This window comes from Alligator sinensis, unplaced genomic scaffold, assembly GCF_000455745.1.
Source record: "Alligator sinensis unplaced genomic scaffold, ASM45574v1 scaffold610_1, whole genome shotgun sequence".
Classification (NCBI taxonomy): Eukaryota; Metazoa; Chordata; order Crocodylia; family Alligatoridae; genus Alligator; species Alligator sinensis.
This window is the reverse complement of record NW_005842348.1, coordinates 1,405,768-1,431,505: the sequence shown is the minus strand read 5'-3', so window position 1 is coordinate 1,431,505 and position 25,738 is coordinate 1,405,768. Positions and strand designations below refer to the sequence as shown.

General features: G+C 41.5%; 1 protein-coding gene across 9 annotated transcripts in view; it reads left to right on the top strand.

Annotated features, from left to right (window-relative positions):
• The window catches only part of ZNF618 (zinc finger protein 618), a 127,318-nt gene that overhangs the window by 15,480 nt on the left and 86,100 nt on the right, over nt 1-25,738 (top strand). For all 9 annotated transcript variants that reach the window (XM_025210437.1, XM_025210435.1, XM_025210439.1 and 6 more), the window contains exon 3: nt 24,759-25,015. In XM_025210437.1, the coding sequence (XP_025066222.1) occupies nt 24,759-25,015 (257 nt within the window). The remainder of the gene's footprint in view (nt 1-24,758; nt 25,016-25,738) is intronic.

Genomic DNA, 25,738 nt, shown 5'->3' with positions numbered 1-25,738 from the left:
GACCCATTTGTAAACATCAACAGCCAGTCCCAACCCAGTGCCTCTCACCCCCAGGCCTCAGCCGCCCCCCCACCGTAGTGTGTGGGGTTGAGACCCACAGGTTGAGAAACACTAGTCCAGATTCCCAGTAAGCATCTCTGTGATGCTTGGCTTCAGTTCTCAAACTGTGGAGATATGGAGATGAGCGATAACAGACCTTATTACCTATCCATTAGCCCTGTTGTCTCTCTGCAAGTTTGTGTACACAGTCAAGCCCTTACCTTTCTCTAAAAGTGCAAAGTTTAAAGAAGTTAAATGAATAAAGGATATGAAACAACAAGAAAGCACTTTTTCTAGAAAAGTGATTAAATCAAGGCTTCCTTACCGCAGAGGTAAATCGTGATTTAAATCATGATTTAATTTGATTTGATTTAAATGAAACCCATCCTGTTGGATAGTTGTGTTCCTACTGTAGCTCTATACTGTAGTGTCAGCTCTGAGGGAGCAATCATATTTAGCTAAATATGTCTAACAGTAAAATACGTAGAAAGCTAGACCTATTTGGTAGGAAGCCCTGTTCTTTAATGTTACTATCATTTTGAGTGGAAATTGTCAGGTGCTGTTAGCCAAATCTGACTTGCTAACCTGGCTTGTTAGTATGCTCCCGCGCGCACGCACACGCGCACGCACACACACACACACACACACACACACACACACACACACACACACACACACAGAGGAGCTCAAGGATGTTCTAAAGGTGGGTCAGTAGTTGTAGAAAATGGTCTTACTAGCAGTGTCTACACCAGGGACTGCGTGTAGATCTGTGACTACGGCAATAACCACAAGAAGGGTGTCCTGGCTTCAGGGTTCAGGGATTTGTTATGAGGAACAGGTCATGATTCAGCTATAGTGTTTGAAGGAGCCAAATTCTTTCTTCAGAAAATTGTCGTTTCAGATGTTACAATCAGTCAGTATAGGCCCCATGACCTACTCTTCCTCCCTTCATTTACTATCTTCAGCTATGAAGCTGTGAGGGAACAGAAAGAGAGTCTTAGTGTTGCTGGGCATAAAAGAGTTAAAAACTAGAATTTGGCTGAGTTGTCTGCAATGATGTGTGTTGGACAGGTAGCAGTTTAGAGAGAGGCAGTTTTCTTTTAATGAAAATTCCACTCCTCTTTTGAAATGAATACATGTAAATCATTACAAGTAATAGTCCCACCCCCTCAGATGAGACAAGCTGCTATTTATGAACAAAGTCTTCAGTGCAGCTCCATCAAAATAAAATGCAAAGTCATCTGATAAAGGCCCATCTTCATGTCTTTCTAGAGTCTTCCCTGCCCTCCATGAGCCTACAGCAAATGAAATGGCTTCTTGAAGGGAAATTTAACTCTGATTTGTGCAGCATCTAAAATTTTGGGAAATATTAAAGATTCGTTCATATGTTGCGACACCAACTGGTTTGGGCTCTGTGTTTCCACTTTCTCAGGGCACCAAAACCTTTGCACATGATCTCTTTTTTGGTTTAGTATATTAAACAGGATTGTCTCTTAAATCCTGCATAGGAAACATCCATATAGATCCTTGGTTACTGATAATCTGTGGGGCAGGCAAAGCAATCCAAGATCTGGGAGTGATGGTCTCAGCCATTATGGGATTTTTTTTTAGATGACAGCTCAATCCTTTGTCCCCTTGTTGAACATGCACAGTGTTCAGGCCTTTGTTAGAATACCTGTGTAGTGCTGCCCGTTTCTGGAGTCTGTGCAGCTGTCTCATTGTCTCTTGTTGCAGTTCCCTTTCCATATCTCCACTTGTACCTGATTGATCATGTTCTCTTCAAAACTGTTTTGCTCCTGTGTTTAGCACTACATTTCAAATTAAGCATATATTTCAAGGAAGTCTTTCAAAGGTCCTTCTAAGGTCCCAATCTCTGGCAAGCTATATGTTTATTTTGGTTAATTTTAGATTATTTGATTAGTATATTGACAATCTTAGGTCTTTATTAAAACCTGGTATGATAAACAGTTGATATGCCAGTATTATAAAAATGTACATAACAGCAAAAAATACATTAAGGTTGTCAGTAACACACACGTCTTAACAATGGGAGATTCTAAAGGTTTGGACTTCATGTAAACACTTGTAAATTCCAATTGAATCGGTAGGTTTCCCATAAGGAAACCTCACGTCCAGCCTCATGTATCTTTCCATTCTTTACTGCCCTTCTGCCCCTACCTAATCATCTTCTAGGACAAGGGTATATAGTATACTACCTATGTTTAGTAACTTAAGGAGATATGAGCAGATGCATTCCCTTCTGACATCTGTTTTTCAAAAACTGTACAAATCACACTTTCAGGTTGCAGAACTGTATCCTAGAAGGAAGTAACTCTGAATCTGGTAGAAACCAAATGGGCAGGAGTTACTTGTATTATTCTGTGGCTAATAAAAAGTACCTCGATTCTTAGATACAAAAGGTGTTATCCCACTGTATGCATTATTGAGAGTGTTAATGAAGTACAGTGTCCAGTTCTGATATCCTTGCTTTAAGAAAATGATGAAAAGGTAGAAAAAGTTCAAAAAGAATTTTACAGGGAAGATTCAAAATCTAGGATATCTGCCATACAGGGAGACACTAATGAAACTTGATCAGTTTGCTTGTTCAACAGAAGGCAAAAAGATGAATTGATCGTGGTGATAAGTACGTAAATGGGCAGAAGACTTCCCAGAACTGGAGGGGTTTTTTGTCAAACACAGATAGAATGAGACCTAATGGGTGGAAGCAAAGGACAGGCAACTTTAGAAAAAAAAATATGGTGCATATTTTTTTGGATAATTAACCATTGGAACAAGACAGCCAGAGATGTGATCAGTTCTCTGCCAGTTTCCATCTTTAAATCATGACAGTGTCTATTTAAATATATTCTGTATAGGCTGGACACAAGAATTATTTCATGAAATTCTCTGGTTTGTGTTTTGCAGGAGGTCAGAGTAGAGGACCAATGCCGTTCCTTCTGGCATTCACATCTGTTGTTCTGTGAAGATGAATGTCTGAGAGCTGAAGCTAGACAAATTAAAACAAAAAGTAAAATGCTAATATATCACATTAAAAAAATTAATGGATTTCCCCCATTTCACTGTCTTGACTCTGCACTCAGAGATTTCTTTGCTCCTTTGAGGTCAGAGAGAGAGAAGTGACCCAGGGGGAAAATGTGGACAAGATAGGTCCCCTGCTTCCACTTTGCTCCGTCTCCTGCAGTGTTAGGCAGTGCATATGTGAGAGAGATTTGTTCTGTTGGCAGCAAAAATGGCTGCCTGGAGGAAAAAGCCAGCATTAATAATGCCCAAAGCAAGCCACTTAAGGTATATTTTTCAGTTATATTTATTTCACTTTGATTCATTTAATTCTAAAATTGGGGTGCTTTTACATCATTGCATCTTGTCCTATTCGTTGATCTTCCTTCACTTAAGGAGCTATAGAAATTGTGTTGTTTTTAAAATTGTGACTAATATCTGTAGGAGCAGCCTATCTCAACATAGCTATGTCCACTCATATAACTCACAGTATCCTAAAGGCTCCTCTCACCTTTCTGTACAATTACTGGCAAGGCCTGGCATTAGACTTGCCAGTTTCTGACTGGTTGGTGCCAGTGTTAGAAGGGCATGAATGCATGTTCCCTTCCACTTGCTGTCTTCTAGGATCTCACAGATGCAATTATTCTTTCTGTGCTTTATAAACTTTGGTCCTCCCAAGTGTCTCAAGGATCCTTAGCAGTGTCCGCTTTTGAACACAACAGGTGGCACCTCTTTTTCTGCATTGAACTTGAAAGTCATTATTGAGAAGTTAGTCACTTATTCTTGGGTCTCTTAACCTCATTGTTTTGAGGGAAAGAATCCAGGATGCTCCACTTCCAAAGGTAACAACACCTTTGGGAGTAAGTAAGGCGAGGGGCTTCCTTTTCCCACACACAATCACTTCTCTTCTCCTTTTGTGAGAAAGGTGCAGAGGAGCTGACAGTTCAAGTCAGAATCCCAACTGATCTCTCTTTACCCCCCAACAGGATGCTCAGCAGGATGTGTGCTGTAAAAATCCTCTCATTAGAAGCTATCTGAGTACACGTGCAATCACAGATCACTCAAAAGGGAGCACAGTGCACACATGTTTTTGTTGCTGCCTTCAGAGAATTACATGACAAATTATTCCTAGCTGGAAGAAATGTCCTTTATAATTGGGGTTTTTTCTCATTCTTTCATAAGGGAGGAGTGTGTGTTTTTTAAGTAGCTTTTAGTCATTTTCATTATTTATGAGAATGCTTCTCCAGATCAGAAAAAGCAAAGTGAAAATGTTAGTTTCTTCTGGCTGCAGCAGCTGACGGGTCCCATTTGCTTTCAGTCATTGCCGGTTCCGTTTATCACAGCCAGAAGGAATGCTCTCCAAAGACACAGACTGCACCAGATTGCAGCTCTTGGGTCTGTTCCCCTACTGGGAGACCAGCTGGGAAATAAACCATTAGCTTCACTGGAGGGTGTCACCTTTGTAATGGAGTTCCAGTGCCGCAACTGGCAGCCACTTCCTTTCTGTCCTTAAGTTCAAAAGACCCCCTTGGACTGCCTGTCCTGGTCTGCACTTGCTGTATGGCAACAATCAATTTTTTCAACAACTACAGACTAAACTTTCATTCCTTAAATAATCGCCTCCGTGTCTAGTTGAGGTTCTGGCTTTCAGGCTGTCTGTGCAGCCTGGCCCAATGTGTAGAGCAGCCACGAAGATATCTGGGGGACCATATGCCAACTGCAGAAGTGGTCTAGCTGGCTCCCCTTCCTGTACCAGCACATCACCTGTATCAGAAACCTCTGCAAGCTGAGTGTCTGCTGTGGAATCTCCCCCTATGGCACATATCCACAGCAGGTGGATATCTTAGGGATATTTGCACTCCCTTTTAGTCATCTGAGCAGTACAAACAGGGCCAAAATGGGGCAAAAAATCTGGCCTACAGTCTTTGTGTAGCTGCCCATCTCTCATGCCTTGTATCCATGACAAGGCCTTGGGTCTTCTCAGCCTGTTGTGCAGGAAATGGTGTAGGACCAGGAGCAGGCCGTAAGCTCTTCAGACCAGGAATGGTTTTGTGAGCAGGCTGTCATCTGCATCCTTTGTAATTCCCTGAGATGGTTCCCTTCCTCTAGAAAGCACTTTGTGACTGAAGCTGAAAAATCTTCATTTTGCTTGTATGTAACACCCGTATCTCAATAGCATTGGTGTATCCTCTTGCATGCTGTCTGAGCGTTCTGTCATTAACAGGCTAGGTCTTTGCCTTTATGCAGGATATCACAGACTGCATTGCAGGACTTGAACCTAGGGTGGTGCTCAAGATTCAGCCTGACGAAGGGTTTTTGAACCCGAAAGCTTGCTTAATAACTATTCTCCAACCATTTGGGTTGGTCTAATAAAAGATATCAAATTCACCCAAGGAACCTTGTCTGCCTATATCCTTAGGCCAACACGGCTACAACCTAAACCCCTGCAGTCTGTCAAGAGGTCTTTTTACCCCCGTTATACTCATATTTATAGAGTTTGTGCTGTGAAAGTAGATAAGAGGCCTCAAAAATAACAACTGGATGCCGAACTAGGTTCCTGTGCCAAAACTGGTGTTGCAGTGGTTGTGGCAGCTTGTTGCCCTTTGGCTGGTGGTGACCAGCTGGCAGTGGTTGTTATTTTGTGCACTCCCCAGCTAAGTCATCATCTGTAGCTGATGCTTGTGTAACCCGCCCATTTACACTACTGTGTTATGGAGCTACTATATAAGTGTATGACTCTATAACCTAATTATTGGCAAAAACTATAAAACACATTCTGGGAGTACTGAAATGTTTATTTTACACTTTTAAAATTTTAGTTAATGGCCGCTATGTAAGAAGGCAAAACAATAGCTCTTTGGATAAAAACATTCAGACATACACTTGGAACAGAGAGGGAGCCTACCTGTCTCAAGGGTTCTGTATCCTGTCTCCACTGAAGACGATGCAAACCTTGTTTAGGGACGGATACCAAACAGTTAAAAGACTTCTCAAGAGAGGAATGGGATTGGCATTTGTCAAGGGCTGTCTAGGAAGATATGCTGGCTGACCCCAGGATGTCGCTCTGTGGAGGAGTTCATAGGAAGTTAGACCTAGCAGGGAGCAGGTGTCTAATTATCTTCCAAGTTGCACGTGCATGTACAGTCTACGCAGATGACATCAAACCCAGATGACCATGCTGCTGCAACATTATTAGTCCCAGAGGGCACTGCACTGCAGATACTGAATGGAAATCAAACCTGAAGAGATCCACACAGGAGTGCAGACGGCAGAGCCAGAGAATGGGACATTTGCATTATTCCAGTGCAGAAGCAATAACAATGCAAGGCTGGAAGCCTGGGGTGGGCAGACACTCAGTGACAAGAAGGGCAGAAATGCAAATGCAGTTTAACTTGGAAAAACTGTCTGTCTGAAATCTAACACCCGCCAGACCGTTGGTTAATTCTCAGATATGGATTTTTCTGACAAATTGATCCCCTGATGTTCTCAGTACTCTGTCATGTGGTCTGGTGTTGCTCCGTGGTGACACAAAAGACCAGACCTGCCTCCCTGCTAGAGCAGAGCGAGATGTGCATTTCAAGGGGTGACGGTCTTATCTCTTCGCCATGGTACTTTGGAACACCTTACGGGTTGCTTGTCCACAACACTCGATGTTCACACTGGGAACTGTCAGCCTTTCAGAACCAATAGTGTTTCAAGATGTCAGAGAAAACATGAAAGTTTGCCAGCCCTCCTGAAAGAAAAATACATCAAGACTTATTGTCCTTCTCAATTATCCTTGGAGCTGGAAAGTTGTTTTCTTTTGGTTACTCTTGCCAGAAACAAAACTTTAGAGATTAGTCTGTATAAGAGAAGAAGAGTGGCTTCAATGGTAGTTTTCTAGCGAGGCAGTACTCACATGCCATCCCAAGAAAGTTTGGAGCTGCCTTTCATCATTCTTCATCTGTAAGAAGAGGCGTTAGCTATTATGTGGATGGAAAAGATCTGTTCTGTTAATAGGGTTGTGGGGTTTCAGAGGGACAGCAGCATCCTAGAATTACAGAGGTTGAGGATAAAAAATAGCCTCCTGGGTCACCTTATCCATTTCTGTGGAGCCACTGCATGACTGTTCCTTAATATTTTGATGTTTCACAGAAGTCTTCTATGAACCATTTTCCTTGTGAAAGGATTTTTTTTTTGTTTCCAAATATCAGAGCAAAGCTTGCTTTCTCCTAGGACTATGTATCTGATTCAAACTAATTCAAGAAAGTATACAAGTCCAGTGTTCTCCTGGCTTGATACTGTCATTGGGAAAACTAGCAGTCATCACTAGTAATAGGGCAGAAAAAGCTAATAACTGACATGAAGGGGAAAGAAGAGACCAATGTAAAGAGCAGCATATGATGGGAGATTTCACAAACAACTTAATACAAAATAATTTATTTCCTAGAAGGCAAAGCTGAAATGAGTGAATTTAAGGCACTTGGCACTTAACCCTTGATTTTGTTTTTAAATTTGGACCAAGTTGGGCAGCTGGTGCCAGTAATACTGTAACTTGTATCACATGAACCATGGGGCTGTAATCTTGTTCATGGAACTTCTTTTCAAACTTTCAGCAGTGTTCCCTATACCACCTCTCTGAGCCCATGCCCTGCATCAGCCCAGAGTCTGTGATAGGTAGCCCACACAGTGTTACATAAAGAAAAGGTGCTGTAATTTCTTCTTTTCAAATTTTTGTCTGACATGATTTCTAAAGGATTGTTTAAATCGGTAATTTTGGAAAATTTTACCCAGAGCAATATAATCCCTTTTGTTGGTAACATCTGGAATTCAGACTCCCAGGTTTGTTATGCATATGTGAAACTATATACTTCATTGACTATTTAAAGGCAGCCACATTTTGCTTGTTCTCTAAAATTAACCAGTATTAGCTCATGAAGACATCATGGATGCACGCCTGCATAAAACAGTGGCACCTGATTGACTGTGTCAAATGCGTGCCCAGGACCGTCACAATGCCTATATCACCAGAGCTTTGAGCAGCTCAGATGGCTGCTGGACTAGTCTTTGTTTGATACATTCCATCATGTCCATTCATATCACCCCAAAACTGCATAAGTAAAAGAAGTAACCAAGATGTGCGGATACACAACAGCTGTACACTTATAGCAGTGTAAAAGGCAGATCATATTGGTGGAAACATTTCTGTGAACTCATTTAATAGATTTGATCATGAAATAAATAATAATTAAGAAAAGCACATTGCTTTCACTTTTCTGTGTACATTGTCAGTATGACAGGGGGCATATCTGAACCAAAAAGGTACAGTTGTTAGTCTCTGTCTGCCATTCCTGAAGTCCTCCAGTACCATATGCTTTCCAAACTTAACGTAAGTACAGTAATGATTGGACATATAGTATGTGTGGGGAGGAGGAGAGGGGTAGGGGGAGGGAGCTGATTAATTTTTCTCCTTTCCTTTATATATTTGAATATATTTGGAAAATTATGGTTCTTGTGTGACCGTGGGTTCAGTCCAAGTAAAACAGACTATAGTGGCAGTTTGACTATAATTAAAACTGACCAATGCCTGGAAAGTCTCTTTAAGTGAGTTATTGAATAATGATTTTAATGATGATTTTTAAAAAGCCTTTTAAAAATGCAGTTATGAAAAGTAGTTAAAATTTAAGTTTTTTGGACTGCATGCTTCACAATATGAAATAGTTTGTGAGGAAAGTGTCTGAGTGGTACACATTCAGAACGGAAAGGAAATGCAGCTTCTCCAACTTAAAAGTGCATTTGCAGATGTTTGGTTCTTGCATTTTGGAGTCTCCTAGTCTGCATGATTTTGCCTTTCATTACTGCAAAATAAATTCTGGCCTGTGCAGTAAAATCCAGGTATCTCATGGTGAAAATAGAGAATTGTCAACTTCCTGAAGCTGAGAGACTCAGAGTATAGTGTCAGGAAGTGGTTAGGAAAAGAGAAATCTGAGGACTAGTCAGCACCCAGGTTGCGGCTAGAGGTTAAGTAGGGAGTAATCCATTCTGATCTAAAAATATATATCAGTATCAGTTGTGGCCAGATGAGAACTCATTTGCTCTTGCCTGATTTTCAACCCATGGTTTCTGCGGGTTTTTGAGATTTTTAGAACAAAATTATTAAAACTTGGACTGCTAAGTCTTACTCCCCTTTCATCATCTCTGAGGGCTTATCTACACAGAAAAATCAGTGAGAAATAAATAAGATGTGAATTCGCAGTGCCCTAGCTACTCCACATTAAATCCCCACGTGGATGCTCTCAGTGGAATAAGCCAGTTTACACTTTGCATGAAATAGGAGTGCCATCACAGAGAGTTCGTGTGGAACAGTTGTTTAGCTGTAAATTTAGTTTCACTGTGTATTGACTAAAGGAATCCTTTGGCTGTCTAACCGATGAGAGAATAAGTGTGGTGTGGCTTGAATATCAAACATATGGTCCGTATCGAGAATACCATTTGCATGTTCTATAGATTTGAAATACATTTCTGCAAACCCATTGCAGAGTAGTTTCTGGTGTAAACCCTCAAGGGCAGGTTCAGGGTTTCTTAAATTATGGGATATTTACCTTTTTCTGTTCAAAGGCCTTCTGTCATTAAAGAACTGGTGTCTTGTGTATGATAAGTATGTGTTAATGTTTGGGGATTAGTGGCAGTGTTAGTAAAATAGCATTGCTTTTTTAGCTGATATTTACACAGAGCTTAAGTGTATCCTTACCAGGTAAGATTAGGCAAGAGCTGGTCATCAGGGTCTGTGGAAATTAGCTTCTTAGCAGAAGTGGATAAACACCACCAGGGAGCGTGTAAAGCTAATCTGGGGGACTTTCAGAGTTGTCCTGATTTAGTCATTGTGAGAGTCATATAGTATAAGGCCAGAAAGGAAATTTAGATCGTCTAGTCTGACCACGTGTATAGCACAGCCCATCAAATTCTGCCATCAAGTTGCTTTTGGATTGAATGCAGCAATTTAAGAATTGCTAAAGTATACTTTCTGAGATCTGAAGACATCAAGTGGTGGGAGTTTGTTCCAATGGTTAATTACTTTCTAATTTGAATTTGTCTGGCTTCAGCTTCTAACCATTGATTCTTGTGATGCCTTTTTCTGCTGGATTAAAGAGCGCTTTAGTACCCAGTATTTTCTCTCCAGGCAGGTACTAATATACCCTAATCAAGTCACCTCTTTCTCCCTTTCTGGTAAGCTAAACAAATTGAGCTTTTAAAGTATCTGACTGCAAGGTGTTTTCTCTAGCCTTTGAATAATTTTTCTACCTCTTTTCTGCCTCTTTTCCAATTGTTTTTAACAATCTTTTTGTAAAGTGTGCTCACCAAAACTGTATTCAGTATTGTAACATTGCTTTTAACAATGCTATGCAGAGGTCAAATCACCTGTCCATCTTGCTTGCCACTTCCCAATTTGTGTGTGTCCAGTAATCACATTTGTCTCTCATGGCCAGAATGTTTCACTGGAAGCTAGTGATGAGAAAATTGTCCATTGTGATTACTACGTACTTTACAGTCGCTTCTTGTCAGAATACAAGTCCCTACTGTAGGTATGGCCTGCATTCTTTATTTCAGATGTATGACTTTGCACTTGGCTGAATTTAAACACATTTTCTTTAAATGGGCCTCATTTATTAAGTGATCTTGATGACTCTTTCTCAGCAGTGTAGTTCTTGGCCTTATTTATCACTCCACCAAACTGTTTGACATCTGCAGATTTTATCAGCATTGATTTTTATATTTACTTATGCTTTATGGATGTTGTATTATGCTAGCATTTTAAATCATAATGTCACATGCTACAAAGTCAAATGCCTTGCAGATATCTAAGCATGTTACATATGCACAGTTAAAATTATCAACTACACTTACGATCTCAAAAAAGGTTTATTGAACAAGGCCTTTTTTCCATAAAACCACTTGAAGTGGCATTCATTATATTCCTATTCTTTTTCAATTGCTTCTTGTTTCAGTTTTCCATTATTTTGGTCAAGACTGACGCTTGGCTTAGTCACTCAGGTCATCCCTTGTGCCCTTATTAGCATTTTTACACCTTTGGAATTTGATGTATGCAAGACAACCAGGCCTGCTTATCTAAAAATGTTTGTCTGTTTGTCCCTAGTGAACATAAGAATTGTCATTTACTGGATCAGACCATAGGTCCATCTTGCTCAGTCTCCTGTGTCACACAGTGGCAGGGAGTGGGTGCTGAAAGGGAAAGTGAACTTGGTACATATAACCAGGGTTTTTTCCACTTTCTCTCTCACTTGTAGCCTCCCAGGATTTAAGGTCTAGGAAGTTCTCATTCAGAGCCTGTATCCCTAACTCCCATGCACAGTAGCTACTGATGCCCTTTTATTCCAAGAGTTTGTCTAATGCCTTTGTGAATCTGGCTAACTGTCAGCTTCCACATCTGGTGGCAACGAGTTCTACATTTTAATTACACACTGTGTGGAAAAACAAACCTTCCTTTTGTTAGTTTTAAACTTACTACCTACTGGTTTCATTTTGTGACCCCTAATTCTTGTATTGTGGAGATAGGAAATAATAAATCCCTTTTTTACTTTCTGATCACCATTTACTATATATTTTTTTAATATAAGATGACCCTGATTATAAGACAACTCCCCTGTAATTACATTCTATATATGGAAAATTTATAAATTTGATATAATTTTCCAGGTATAGTATCTAATTTTTGGAGGTTTTTCTTAATCCCAGCCCCCATCTTTGGGTGGGCTTTGGAGGCAGTAGTGGGGCCAGGCATGCCTGCGGCCACCTGAGCCCATGAAGGGGGTGTAAGTCCGCAGGGAGTGGGAGTAGTGGGGCCAGGCACAGCAAGCAGAGTGACACCTGAGCCCAGTAGGGATGTGAGATCCTGGAGACCCCAGAGGGGGTATATGTGGAGCCCCAGTAAGGTTAGGCCCCAGTGAAGTGGTAGAGGTGTGGAGCCCCAGTGAGGAGATGGAAGTGGAGCCCTAGTGAGGGGGAAACCAGAGGGCTGGGAGCCCAGTGTGTGTGTGTAGATTCGTTTAGAGTTGCCCCAGGAGGGGCCAGGACAAGCTTGGCCCAGGTCGGGTAAATGGCTGTCCACTACCCCAGTGAGAGTCACGGGAGAGGCCCAAAAGATGGTACATCTGCCACACAAGGTGTGCGCTAGATAAAGCCTATGGCCTAAGAGGGCCACTCCAGGAGGGAGCAAAGCGGTATAATTGGCTGATGTGTGAAAGACTCTGTGAGTTTGGGTGGAGCATGAGAGACCCTAGTGAGAGGGTGGTATGCATGCATATATGAATGAGGCATGACAGTGAGGGCTAAGCTTGGTCCAACTGTAGGCCGGGAGCATTGTGTCACCTGGATGCCATCTGTGAGGCTTGGGCTGCAGTATAGGGAAGGATCAGAGCCACAGAGAGCGCCCCCTGGCATCGGGGCAAGAATGGGCAGCCTCCTGCCTAATTAGAACCAATTATGAAACAACAAGGCATGGCAGGAGAGTGAGGCAGGCAGCCCAGGAACAGGTGGGCAAGCCAATGGCAGACTGGCCCCGAGAAAGTCCCTTGTTACAACACCCAAAGAACTGTGCATGATATGCTGTGGTTGTCCACTCATCTACTTCACAAGAGTTTAACTCTCTTCCACTGAGGTCATTGTGGCACCTTCAGTTTCACTGTCACTATCTGTAGTATCACTTGCTGTACTTATTAGTTCCATTTCAGAATCAGATTGAGGCAAATCTGATTCAGAAGTATTTGAACCACATCCTCTTTTGCTAAAGGATAGTTTTACCAATGAGTCTCTGGGCAAGGGCAACTTATCATCACACTGCATCTTCTTCACTAATTGTGCTTGTGACTGATTCTCCAGAAGCAAGAGGTTTTAAGAAATAGAAATAAGCTTAGCGGTGAGTTTGTTTGTTAGTCTGTTCCTCTTTTTTGTCTTGATTGAGCTGAAAACCTTCCAGTTCTATTCATAAGAAGCTGCTGTTGGTGGAATTCTTAGGATCCTTAAAGCAATCCTGGACAACAGTCAGGTGTTACAGTATCCCTTCCACCATGTGAGAAGAGACATATTCTCTGCTGCCCACTAAATTATGTTTTTGCTCCAAAGTTTTTCTTTTGTGTGGTACTCGGCAATGTTTGTCATCGTGGCTATTTTGTCAGTGTTGGGGACATTCTTAGCTACTTCCATAATTGTATCAAGAGCAGTACATAATGCATCTTCTGATAAATGTTGTCCTTCCTCTGTGTTGCGGATCCAAAAGGTTTGCTGGCAGATGAACTGGATGAGAACAAAACTCAACTGAATGGGAGCAAAACTTGGATCTCTTATCCAAGAGATCCAACTTGGATCTCTTAAAGATTTGTTTTACTTTTTCTTTTTTTGCATAGAGGTGAAGAAGGCAAAAGCTCAATTAGATTTTCATTCAGTTGTCTGAATCTCTCTGGAATATTTGAAAGGCTTGGTGTATCTCCTTCAAGTTTCTTGATAGCCACTGAAACTGGTAGTAGCAAATTGAATGCTCTTTGAACTCGAACCCAGAACACATCATTGTCGAGAATCTGCTTCCTAATGTTCACGGGAATAATCTGGGATACTGTCATCTATTGCAGCACACTGCAAACAGTTCTTTGTGCACAGCAAACTATGTAAAGGCTTTGTAGCCGAACGCCACCTGGTTTCTCCTGGCAATAAAAGTGCACTTTCCTTCCCCTCCTTCTCTTTCTGTAATTTCTTCAAAGTCTGACTAGCAACATGATGATTGTTGAATACCTTCACAACCGCTTTGCAGTTTGCCAATATTGTCTTTATTGTATTCACACTTACTATGTCCTTTGCCAGAAGATTCAACCCATGAGCAAGACAGCCAGATATTATTAAATGAGGATACTTTGTCTTTAATATTTGCTGTGTAGCTTTCATGTTACTGGCATTACCAGTTACAAGGGCTTGTACCCTGCAGGGACCTTCAGTTTCAGTCTATTCGCTCGGTAATCTGGCTATGTATTCACCTGCATAACTAGAAGATTTGGTAGCAATTGCTTTCAAGAATATTGGTTCAGGTGTTGCTAACATAATGTTCAATAAAGGATTTTCTTGTATATCAGTCCATCCATCTGACATCAAGGTCAGTGATTCTGCTTGAGCAATCCTTTAAATAACCATTGTATGAACTCTGTCATACTCTATATCTAAGAGATAATGTGATAAGCGATAACATAATAGTAACTTATCTGATGGGAGAGAATTAGTTTGTAATGTATGGAAAGAGGTGTACCACTTGCAAATATAGCTCGAGCTAATGTCCATATGCTTTTTCTTGATCTTCTTTTGACATTTTGCCACAAAGCTTGATAAAAAGCTGGACTGTCTTGAACAGCTACTCATGATGGATTGCCTATCTGGTGACAGTGATCTTGAAAGTGAGGACCCTGCTGCTTCTTCCCCCAGACCTGGTAGCTCAACATTTTCATTTTCCATTTTTTGCGAATCTGCTATTTCACTTGAGCTACCAAGTTTTTGCAACAAAAGTGGGAAAAGATTTTTATTTTAGCCTATTCTAGCCTGGCGTCTTCCGTCAGAAGGAGAAGTGGCAAGGAGCTTTCTTCCCCTCTCCCTGCCAGAAAGAGTACCCTGCTGCTCAACTTGCTGCTCAGTTGCCCTGGGACTGCAGAGCCAAAGGGAAGTATAGTCTGGCCTCTGCTCTCAGCCAGTGGACTAAGCTTACTCTGCTGGATTAAAATAGTTAGCTATTTATGTATTTTGTAATTAAAAAAAAAAATTATTGTTAAGCCTAAGCCACTTTTGGTGCTTAGTACAAGCAGAAAAGCAGGATACAAAAATTTAAAATAAACACATAAATAAATAGATAAATAAATAAATAAAAGTCCAGAGTTGCATTAACAACTTTTAAAATTATAATGACTTAAAACAATAAAAATGTTAACCTAAATCAAGGATGGGCAAAATGTGGCTCGGGGGCTGGATGCGACCCACCATGCCATTCTATCCAGCCCGCGGGGCCCCTAAAAAATTTAGAAAATTTATATTAATCTGCCCTGAGCTGCCTGTCATGCGGCCCTCAATGGCTTGCCGAAACTCAGTAAGTGGCCCTCTGCCCAAAATAATTGCCCGACCCAGGTCTAAACTGTGTGTTGTTTAACATAATAATTTGTTTAGTTACACAGGATTCCTAAAGTAGACTTTCCTTAGATGATGTTGTTCCACTACTTCATTGTATTAGCTTTCTGTATATGGCTTGTACTCTTTCAGGATAGTTTCAACATGTTGTTAAATGTTTCTTCATTCTTGTTGCATTGTTAGCATGCTCCTGCCTGCAGTATTGACATCTATAATGATGCCACACACTAGTTTTTTTCTGATTAGGCATTATTTTGACTACTTCAAACCAAAAGCACTAAAAAACTAACAGACCTTATGCAAACACTTCCAACTTCCCCAAGTCAAGAAAAGAAATGAGACACTATTCTGTGTGTTTGCTGAACTGAAAGTGAAACAAATTAATCACAGTTTTAGTTTTGGTTTTGCTTTCACTTGCAGTCTGAGATGAAATAAGAATTTTAGCTTTGGTTTTGATTTGACCTGCACAGACAATTAGGTGAATTCATAACTTGATTTTTGGTTTGGATTATTATGTGAGTGTATTTACCCTCTTGTTTACAAATCAATAAAACATATATGTATTCTCTCATACACTTCCTTGGGATAATCACCTGAAAAACATTAATTACAACTTTGAAACTGCCAAGCATCCTAATATTGTATTGGCATCCGTTCATTGTTACTAATGAATTTTATGAAACAATGAATTTTTAGAAATGGAAGATTTCCCATGAAAAAATAAAGCACTGGAAATTTTTTCACCCTGCATCTCTGCTTTTAAATTTGAGAGGCTGACCATTTAACGTGATAGAGTTCACGATTACTGCTGGCATTATGCAGATGGAAAACACTCTTGACAGTCTTTGAGATATTTGGTTTGAGGTGCCACGTTAGGCAGTACTCTTATATCAGTCTCATGTCTCTATCAAATGTGAGTTCCAGACTTGAAAAGTCATGAGTTTGGGTGGCAAAGGCACTGTCATCAGTGTAAACAAATTTCCATGAGTCAGGCATTGGCAAGTCATTAATGTACGGGTTGAAAAGGAGAGGCATCGGTACTGATCCCCGAGGAAGGCCATTGGTTTGATGTCTCCAAGAGCTAGTTCATTTGGCCAGGTGGACTCTAAAGTGTCAGCCATGTAGTAATGGTTCAACTAGACAAGTGGCCCAGTCTGGCAGAATTCCCGATATTTTTGCCAGTAGACTGATATGCCAGACAGTATCATATGCTTCTGTTAAATCAAGGAAGACACCAGTCCTCATGTTTTCCTGAAAGCCATTTTCAATGAAGGTGGTTAAGGCTAGAATTTGATCACAAGTGCTCCAGCCACGGTGGAATCCCACTTTGTCTGGGCTTAGAGCAGAATCAGTTACTGGAGAAATACATTGCAAAACTAGTCTCTCAAGTGTCTTGTAGCAGATGCTCAGGAGGGAGATTGGTTGGTAACTTGCTGCTGATTGTGGGTCTTTGCCAGACTTGGGTAGGCCAATGATTTTTGTTCAGCACCATGGTGATGAAATTCGTCCTTCATGCATAATACGGTAGAAGAAAAGTCAAAGCCAATTACGAGTTTGAGGACCGAGATGTTTCAGAAACTGTGGATGTACATTGTCATAGCCAGTTGCAGTGACAGATTTTAATTTGCATAGCACAGAGTTGAGTTCTATTGGTGAAAAGGTTTATGGAGGAATTTGGGTTCTGACCATTTTGATGGAAATGATGCCATTCTTCATGTTTTTGCTCAAAATTGTTGGGGGAGGGGTGTGCAGGGCAGCTCCTGCCTATTTCAGAAGGTGAGTGGTGATTGCATTGACTGACACAGATGGTCACGTTTGAGCAAGGGGACTTTGAGCCACTCCCAGGCAGCAAATGAAGCCCCGACTCCTCTGACTGGCGTGACGAAATTAAATTGTGAAGTTGAGTCCTCCCAGCAGTTGACAAGCAGCATCTCAGGTGCTTCAAGCAGATAATCTGAGATATCTGGATCTCCAGTTTTTTCATATCGACCAGGAGTTGCAGGCCAATGTGGATGAGTGATGGACGGTGTTGGCTGTGTGGAAAGTCATTGAGAACAATGCAAGATGCTGGTTGTGGGTGGTTGTTGACTGATGTAACCCAACATATGTCAGAGGAGTAATCTTGGTCCCATCTTGCTGAGTGGAAGGTGCCATACTGTTTATAGAGTCATGGGTCAGGGTAAGGTCATTGCTGGGTGCCCAGTTTTGGAACAGGTCACCATCTTCATTTGAGTGTGAGTAACCCCAGTCTGTGTGGTGGCTCTTAAAGCCACCAAAAAAACCCGCAACATCCTTATAGGCTTGGCAATGCTATGTTGGCTAGCACTATGGAAGAAAGAGACTTGGGGGTCATCATTGACCACAAGATGAACATGAGCCTGCAATGCGATGCGGTGGCTAGTAAAGCGACCAAAACGCTGGCTTGCATCCATAGATGCTTCTCAAGCAAATCCCGGGACGTCATTCTCCCCCTGTACTCGGCCTTAGTGAGGCCGCAGCTGGAGTACTGTGTCCAGTTTTGGGCTCCACAATTCAAAAAGGATGTGGAGAAGCTTGAGAGAGTCCAGAGAAGAGCCATGTGCATGATCAGAGGTCAGGGAAGCAGACCCTACGATGACAGGCTGAGAGCCCTGGGGCTCTTTAGCCTGAAAAAGCGCAGGCTCAGGGGGGATCTGATGGCCACCTACAAGTTTATCAGGGGCGACCACCAGTATCTGGGGGAACGTTTGTTCACCAGAGCGCCCCAAGGGATGATGAGGTCGAATGGTCACAAACTACTTCAAGATCATTTCAGGCTGGACATAAGGAAGAATTTCTTTACTGTCCGAGCCCCCAAGGTCTGGAACAGCCTGCCACCGGAGGCGGTTCAAGCGCCTTCATTGAACACCTTCAAGATGAAACTGGATGCTTATCTTGCTGGGATCCTATGACCCCAGCTGACTTCCTGCCCTTTGGGCGGGGGGCTGGACTCGATGATCTTCCGCGGTCCCTTCCAGCCCTGATGTCTATGAAATCTATGAAATATATGGCTGGGTGGGGCAGAGATGAAAGAGGACAGTTCCCCTGAGTTTTGCTTGGTGGTTTATCAGCATTTGCGATACTGAAGCTTCCAACCTGTATGACATCACAATGAATAGTTGATAAAGTGTGGGTTGCCTCAAAAATGTTGTTACAGATGTAGGATGCTCTCCTGTATTTTGCATGAAGGGTGTAGCATATTGGATCAAAACCATTAACAGTAAAATAACCATCTTCGTCCTCTTCAATGTGCATCTCCTCAAGACAAAGTAAGTCAGCTTTATGGTGAATTGCATAGAATTGATTATGGAACACATTGCTGCTGAAAGACCCTTAACATTGAGTTGGAGGATTTGAACTGCTGGGCCAATAGCCTGAAAAGCCATCTGGTTGTTTGGCCAGGAGAAACACCACTGATATCCATAGCTGATTAACTAGGATTTGACAGTTGTCTGATTTGGTCCACTTCTAGCATCATTAGTTTCATCAATGGTTTGACTACGACAGGAGCGCTGATGCTTTGCCTCCCAACCTAGCTATAGTAATTTGCCATAGACTTAATTCATCCGTAGTGTTCCGCATTCTCAGTTTTTTAAGTCATTTGGTTTTTAATGATTTACACCCGTTTTTCAGTTCAAATCCCTGTTAACCGGCACGATTTGACCAGGGATTTAATCTGATCTCTCTCTTTCTATATATATAGAAATATATTTTAATTTTTTTTAAAAAAGGTAGGTTCTCATCAGCATGTTTGTCCAATATGGGCCATTTATTTTATAGTCATGTTGGCTATATTTAATCAACTTCGTAGTTGGTTTCTATTACCAAGCACATGGTGCTTTTAGCAGTGGTTCAAAGATGGACAGTGTATTTAATGCAGTTTCCTTGTATGTGAAGGTAAGATGAGATTTTTTTTTCAGGATGCTGATCGGTGTGGGGCGACGACCTTATTTTGTATTCAAGTAAATATGATAGTACCTTGAAAACCCTTATCATGCTCCCCTCAATTTTCTCTTTCCTAAACTGAATAGGCTTAGCCTCTTTAATCTCTTCTCATATGGAAACCCCTCCATACCACTGATCATCCTTGTTGCTCTTCTCTGTACCTTCTCTAGTTCTTCTATATCCTTTTTGAGGTGTGGGGACCAGAACATGGCACAGTATTCAAGTTGTGGATGCACCATGGATTTCTAAAGTGGGGAGGGGGGAAAGTTGTGGATGTTGCTTAGCATTTTACTCAAGTACAAATGGAATGCAAGGGGCTTCATCATCCTCATATGATATGAGGTGATCATCCAATTTATTTTAAAACACAGAACTGAGATATTTATTAAGCAGTTTTAGCGTTTCTACCTTAATAGTGTTACAACCTTTATCTAGTAAATAGGCCTATGATTTCTTTTGTTTTGATGCACTTAAAATAATTCCTTCTTAGTGCCTCTAACCCTGTGAGGGATGGATACTTGCCTGATGTCTTTAGCTTTCCTTATCAATTTTCTGCACTTTATAGCTTATAATTTAGATCAATTACTACCTGTTTGCTCATTTTTCCTCTTCAGTTTTTATTTCTAATTGTCTTCGGTTTGCCACTGACCATGGCTTTCAGCCATGTATTCCTGTTTCCTGATGGCTGGTGTTTTTAGCCACCTAGCAGAGTTACTTTAAATAATTCCCGATTTTCATTCATATTTTTCTATCTAATTTTTTTATCAGTAATAAATGCTCTGTGTGATTCTCAAGAAGACTTAGGAAGTCGGAGAAAGTGCCTCTTTGAATAGGGGTTTAGGTTGTAGCCGTGTTGGTCTAAGGATATAGGCAGACAAGGTTCCTTGGGTGAATTTGATATCTTTTATTAGACCAACCCAAATGGTTGGAGAATAGTTATTGAGCAAGCTTGAATAGGGGGAGTTCAGGGATAACTCTTTCAATTTGGGGGTTATTAATTGTGCATTTCACTACTTAATGAGGATAAGGGAAGGATATTATACAATGTCTGGAAGCTCCAATGGGACTGACCCATTTGAAATAGCAACTTTATATCCATGTAGGAGGATGTGCAGTAATTGTTATAGATGATTATTCTCTTGGTTCACCTGCTCCTCTTGCTTCCATCCCCTTCACTCCCACCCCCTGTACATTTTTTCTTTCACTTATGAGAATTACATCTTGATCTGCCTATAATCTTCCTACCAAGTGTTATAGACTAGTAAGACAAGGTGCTTTGGGTGAATCTGATATCTTGTATTAGACCAACTTAAATAGTTGGGAAAAAATTTTTAGCAAACTTTCGGGTTTAAAAACCCTTAGTCAGGTTGAGAGTCTCTGCAGTTGGTGTATGCTCTTCCTGGATCGGATGAACCTTGTTTACCTATGTTTGGAGACCAACACGACTACAACTTACACCCCCATAAACCAGTAAAAGATTCATTTTAGCATATATTTGTTGGTGTTTTGTCTTGTCTTTTTTAAGTAACCCAAGCAGTGGCTCTTCCTCTTCTACCCTTTTCTGCATTCTAGTAGATCACATCAGCAGGGATCCAGGTTTTCCATTCGCCACAGAAAAACACTGAAATACCCTGGATTTTCTCCTTTAAAGAAGAAAAATGTGAGAAACGGTGGGTTCCCCCTGCACGCTGGCAGAGTTCCAGCCTGCAAGGGCTGGGGGGAGCAGGAGGAGAGTGATCAAGCAGGGGTGCCATGTGTATGTGCACATGTACACATGCACATGGCTGCTAGGCAGCCTGGAGAGCAGCTCCCGTAGGTAAATCTGGCAGTGGTGAGGGCGGTGGGGTGAGGATTGAGGCCCCCATAGTGAGGGAGGGAGTTGGGCAGGGCTTGTCCTGGGACTGGGCTGCTGCCCAGCCGGGGCAGTGCATGTGCCTGGTTGCCTGGGGCCATGTGCAGCCACAGGGCCTGCGCGGGGAGCGGGATAGAGCAGCAGGAAGTTCTGGGGCGATATGCAGGGGGACATACCCAGATTTGTGCGCATGGTGGGTGCAGGTTGCTCACTGTGGGCTTGTGGCTCCCTGTCCTGCTGCCCTTGCCACGGGGCCTCCACTGCCCAGAGGGTGGGACCCAGTACAGCAGGGCGGAGTGGGGTGGGGAAGCTTGGTGCTGCTTCTGTGAGCCCTGCACCGCCATGGCAAGGCACCCCCTGCCCACCCAGCAGCAGTGGGGATGTCAGTGTGGAGTTGTGCCCCTCTCTGCTGCTTGGCAGGCAGGGACACCTCTCCATGGCAGCGCAGAGCTCCCGGTGGTGGCAACAAGCTTCCCTGCCTGGTCCTGCTCTGCCCTGCCATGCCGGTCCTGCCTGTGGGGCCCTGGAGGCCCCAGGGGGACAGAGGCAGAGCAGGGAGTCCCAAGCTCACAGTGGGCAGCCCACATCCACTCCCCCAAAGGGCTCCCCTCTGGCTGTGCCACCCTTCGGGGTGGGGACCCGGGCTCCAGGCTCGGCTCTGCCACAGCAGTCACTGCCTCGCTCAGGCAGCAGCTGGGGGTCAGGCGCTGCTGTGGGGGTAGGGGACTGTGGACCTGGGTCCCTGGTCCCATAGCCCTGGCAGCTGGGGAGGAGCTATGGGTGGGGAGTGAGGGCACCAGCAGGGGTGAAGGGGCTGTGGGTTGGTAGTGAGGGGCAATGGCATGGGCAGGGCACCAGCATATCAGGGTTGCTCAGCGCCACAAAGCAGTTGTGGGGGAGGGCAGGGAAGCCGTGGCTGGACCCGCATGCTGGTGAGTGAAGGGAGCAGAGGGAGCTTGGATTTTCCATGAAGAAAAACCCAAACTCAAACGTCAAAATGTGTAGGTATTTATAATTTATTTTATTATAGTGATTGAGGGTCTGGTAGGCTTCCAAATTGCTTTAAAATTGTAAATATATCAATAAAATATTGTGTTCAACTGGTACCTATATATATATATATATATATATATAGTGGCATTTCATTTTAATCATGGAAAAATATGGATTTTGGAATTTTTTATCAAAGAATTTGTGGGGTCCCCCCTTAAATCAGATAATTTGTGATTTTTACACGGAGAAAACCAGGATCCCTGGTCATCAGTTAGATATCTGATTTATCTGATATTCAGCCTAAGCTTTCTTGTTCCTTATGTTACCAGATACTCCTAGTTGTAACAACACTTTGAGCTATTCTTGGCAATTTTTCTCTCTTTGTGGTGTTTCTGTCCTCTGAGTACTTTATAAATTGTTATTATGGTTCTCAGTTTATAGTCTTTGACTAGCTGACTTATGTTGGGTATATGTCCTTATAAAATGATCCTGTAAAATTCTTTCTTTCTTTTTTTGTTCTTGTTAGGATTACTTCATCTCTGGTAATAAGGTGCTGAAGACTGGTGATAGGAATGGTTTTAGCACAGTCAGGCAGATTACATTCTGATCCCCTGTCTGAAGCCCAACATTGCTCTTTCTTTTGCTGCCATATCACGTGAAAAAGGGTAGATTGGACTTGATGCCATTGTCAGGCATAGGTTTTCTAGTTTTAAGGTTTCCAGGTTTCTTCCTTCTGTTGAGGATATGTGCTTTCATAAAGGCTCTTTTCCTCCAAGACATTATTAGTTTTGTTTTTTCAAAAATTGAATCTCATGTTGTTTCCTTGTCCTGTTTCTACATTCTCCTGATCCTTTTGCACTTTCCCTAGCCTCTCTGTTGTTTGCCTCTTTTCACAGTGTAGTAACAGTAGTAGTAGCAGTAGTTTATTTCCACTTTTTGCTGAAGCAATACAGTAAAATTGACAATAAAATTATATGTAATATAATAATACAAGTATATCATGTAGGGTTATTAGTAAAAACATAGAAGACTACATGTTCTGTCAATTTAAAAGACATTAAAATAGAGCATGACATACAATGATAGAAAAATAGATAAAATGAAACAATACCTAATACTAGAACAAAAGATTAAAAAAGAGGAATATTATTTGATTTTGACTCTTGTTCGTGCAAGTAATGCCAGTACACGCAGGGAGTATAGGTCAGGCTGTAAATTATTAGAGAGAAGCCAAACTCTTTTTTTCTCATTAGCCCAGTATTTAAAGTTTTCCACCAATGAAGAGATCCAATTTTTCCTTATTTCTTCAACAAATGAGACGACAAATAGTGGTTTAAATCATCTGTCTCATTTTTCCTGCAAGAACATTCCTGTCTGTGTATGGGGTCCAGTACCACCTGTCCATAACAGCTGCACATCTCAGTTTGAGTGAATTGTAGTCTAGTAATGGTCTCTTTTTTATAGTTTTGTACTTCAGGTAAGTAGATTTCTGGGTCAAAAGACTGCTTTATTAATCTCCAAAAAAGGAGATTTTTAGAAGATCTCACTTCCTGCATATCTGTCTGCATGCTGGCGTCTTTAATTATTAAATTTATATTTGTTTTAAGTATAAGAGTAATATTGGGTCAGTGACTGTCAGTACATTTCCCAGGCCATTTTTATGGAGGAGAATGTAGGTGTTATTTAACTATCCTAGTAGTGGGGGTTTTTTTGGAAGAGGAAAAACTTTCAAGGTGTACTGTGTAAGGTATTTAATAGGAATACAGGCTCTAATTTTTATCCAATAGTTTATCATTCTTAGTTTTGCTAAACTGCTCACATGAAGCAACACCATATCAGATCACATGAGCACCCAATTGTAGAACATGGTAGGGATAAAAGCTGCCTTAAAAGAATTTATAATTTGTTTCTATTTTTGAATGAACTATGGCATCGACACCCCATACTTCCTCTCCATACAATAAAATGGACTCTATCTTAGATCCATAGATCTTTAATGCTTTCAGTATCATCCTCTTACCAATCTTAGTGTAAAAGGATAAAACTCCACTCAAAGCTTTTTTTTTACTTTAATGCTTACATTTTTATGTGTTTATTCCAGCTCTGTCATGTCATATCTGAATTTCATCTTTTCCAGGTCATTAATGTAAGTTTTTAAATAATCCTAGGCAAAACACTATGGTTGGAGGGCTGCACTGCAGCGAAGGATTGCAAAGGAAGAAACTGCACATTAGTAGGAGAAATTCAGAGAAGAGTCTTTCGAATGAGGGTTGCTCAGGATAATCAGCATGTTAGGTTCACAGACTCTGTTTTTTGAGCAGTTCTGAAGGTTTGTAAGGGTTGCAAAATGCAAAGATCAGGAGCAGATTTTATTTATTTATTTTTTTGTCTGGACAAGCATCTTTCCTTTGATAGGCCAAATACTGATCTGTGCTGGAGGCAGGATCCAGGACTTGAGAGACCAGTGGTCTGATCTTGCATAGCAGATCTTGTGCTCTTATTTAATGGGTTGGTATTTTTCATTGTGAAGTTTGTTTATAGTGATTGAGATTGGGTCATGTTTTACTAACAAAATTTCCTTACTTTTGAGAAGTAAATTAAAATTTAATAGGACATTTATCACAAATGCACATACCTACACGTTGTCATTTTAAATCCCAAAGTCTCTTAGATTAGGTATCTGTTACTTATAAAAGGATACCTTGAAATGAGAATTTCCATTTCTCCTGTTTCTCCTACTCAGGGAGCGCTTGAAGAGAAGTCCAAAGAGCCCGAAAGCAGAGGGCTCTGATTCTGTGACCTCCCAGTCTTCTCCCAGTGAAGAGACTGGAATGATGACTGAGGTGAAAGTGAAAACAGAGGTACCAGATGACTATATCGAAGAGGTGATCTGGCAGGATGACACCAAAGATTCCAAGAAGAACATAAAGGATGGGCCAGGAGATGTGCCAGCAGAAATCTGTGTAGTGATTGGTGGGGTCCGCAACCAGCAGACACTCGGTAAGCTGTCATCTAATACACCTGTCCTGATTTATTCCTTGTTTTCCAAAAAAGCAGGTCCTTCAAGGTTTGGCTCTATCATATATCTCTGAGCTGAGTTTTTAAAAGTTTCTCTGTATCCTGCCACAAGGTTATTCAGCATCTCTCCCCTTACTATAGTTGTGCTTAAAGACCAGGTCTACATGGTTCTAGGCATTGCTCACAGGCATATGCAGAGCAACAGACAATCCCTGCTCTAAGGATTTAGAGCCTCAATAAAGAAGCCAAAAAGAGAGAGAAAGGGAAGAATAACCCTCCTTATTTTACATGGGGAAGTGAAGTGAAAAAGAAACTAGATGACATATGCAGTGGTCATATATGAAACCCATGAGTATATAGGAAAACCAATGAATATATACAGGAAAAAAAATAGTTGAAACTGGAAAACTTTGTAGTTGTTTTTGACAAAATTGACCAACCTTCTTCCCTAGTTGAGCAGAAGCATTTTCAGATTTAATTCAAAATGCTTGGGGGGGTTATGAAAAAAATGCTTTCCAAAAATAACTTAATTTAGATAAAAAGAAAAGTTTTCTATTAAAAGAAACTGAGAAGTGCTGTCAAACGTCTCACAGGTCACAGGACAGATTCCCCATATCTAAAATGGAACTGCTTCTGCCACCAGTTCAACAACTCTTAACCCTAAGAACAGTTGCTGGTATAAGGATGCACTGCATTTCATAGAAT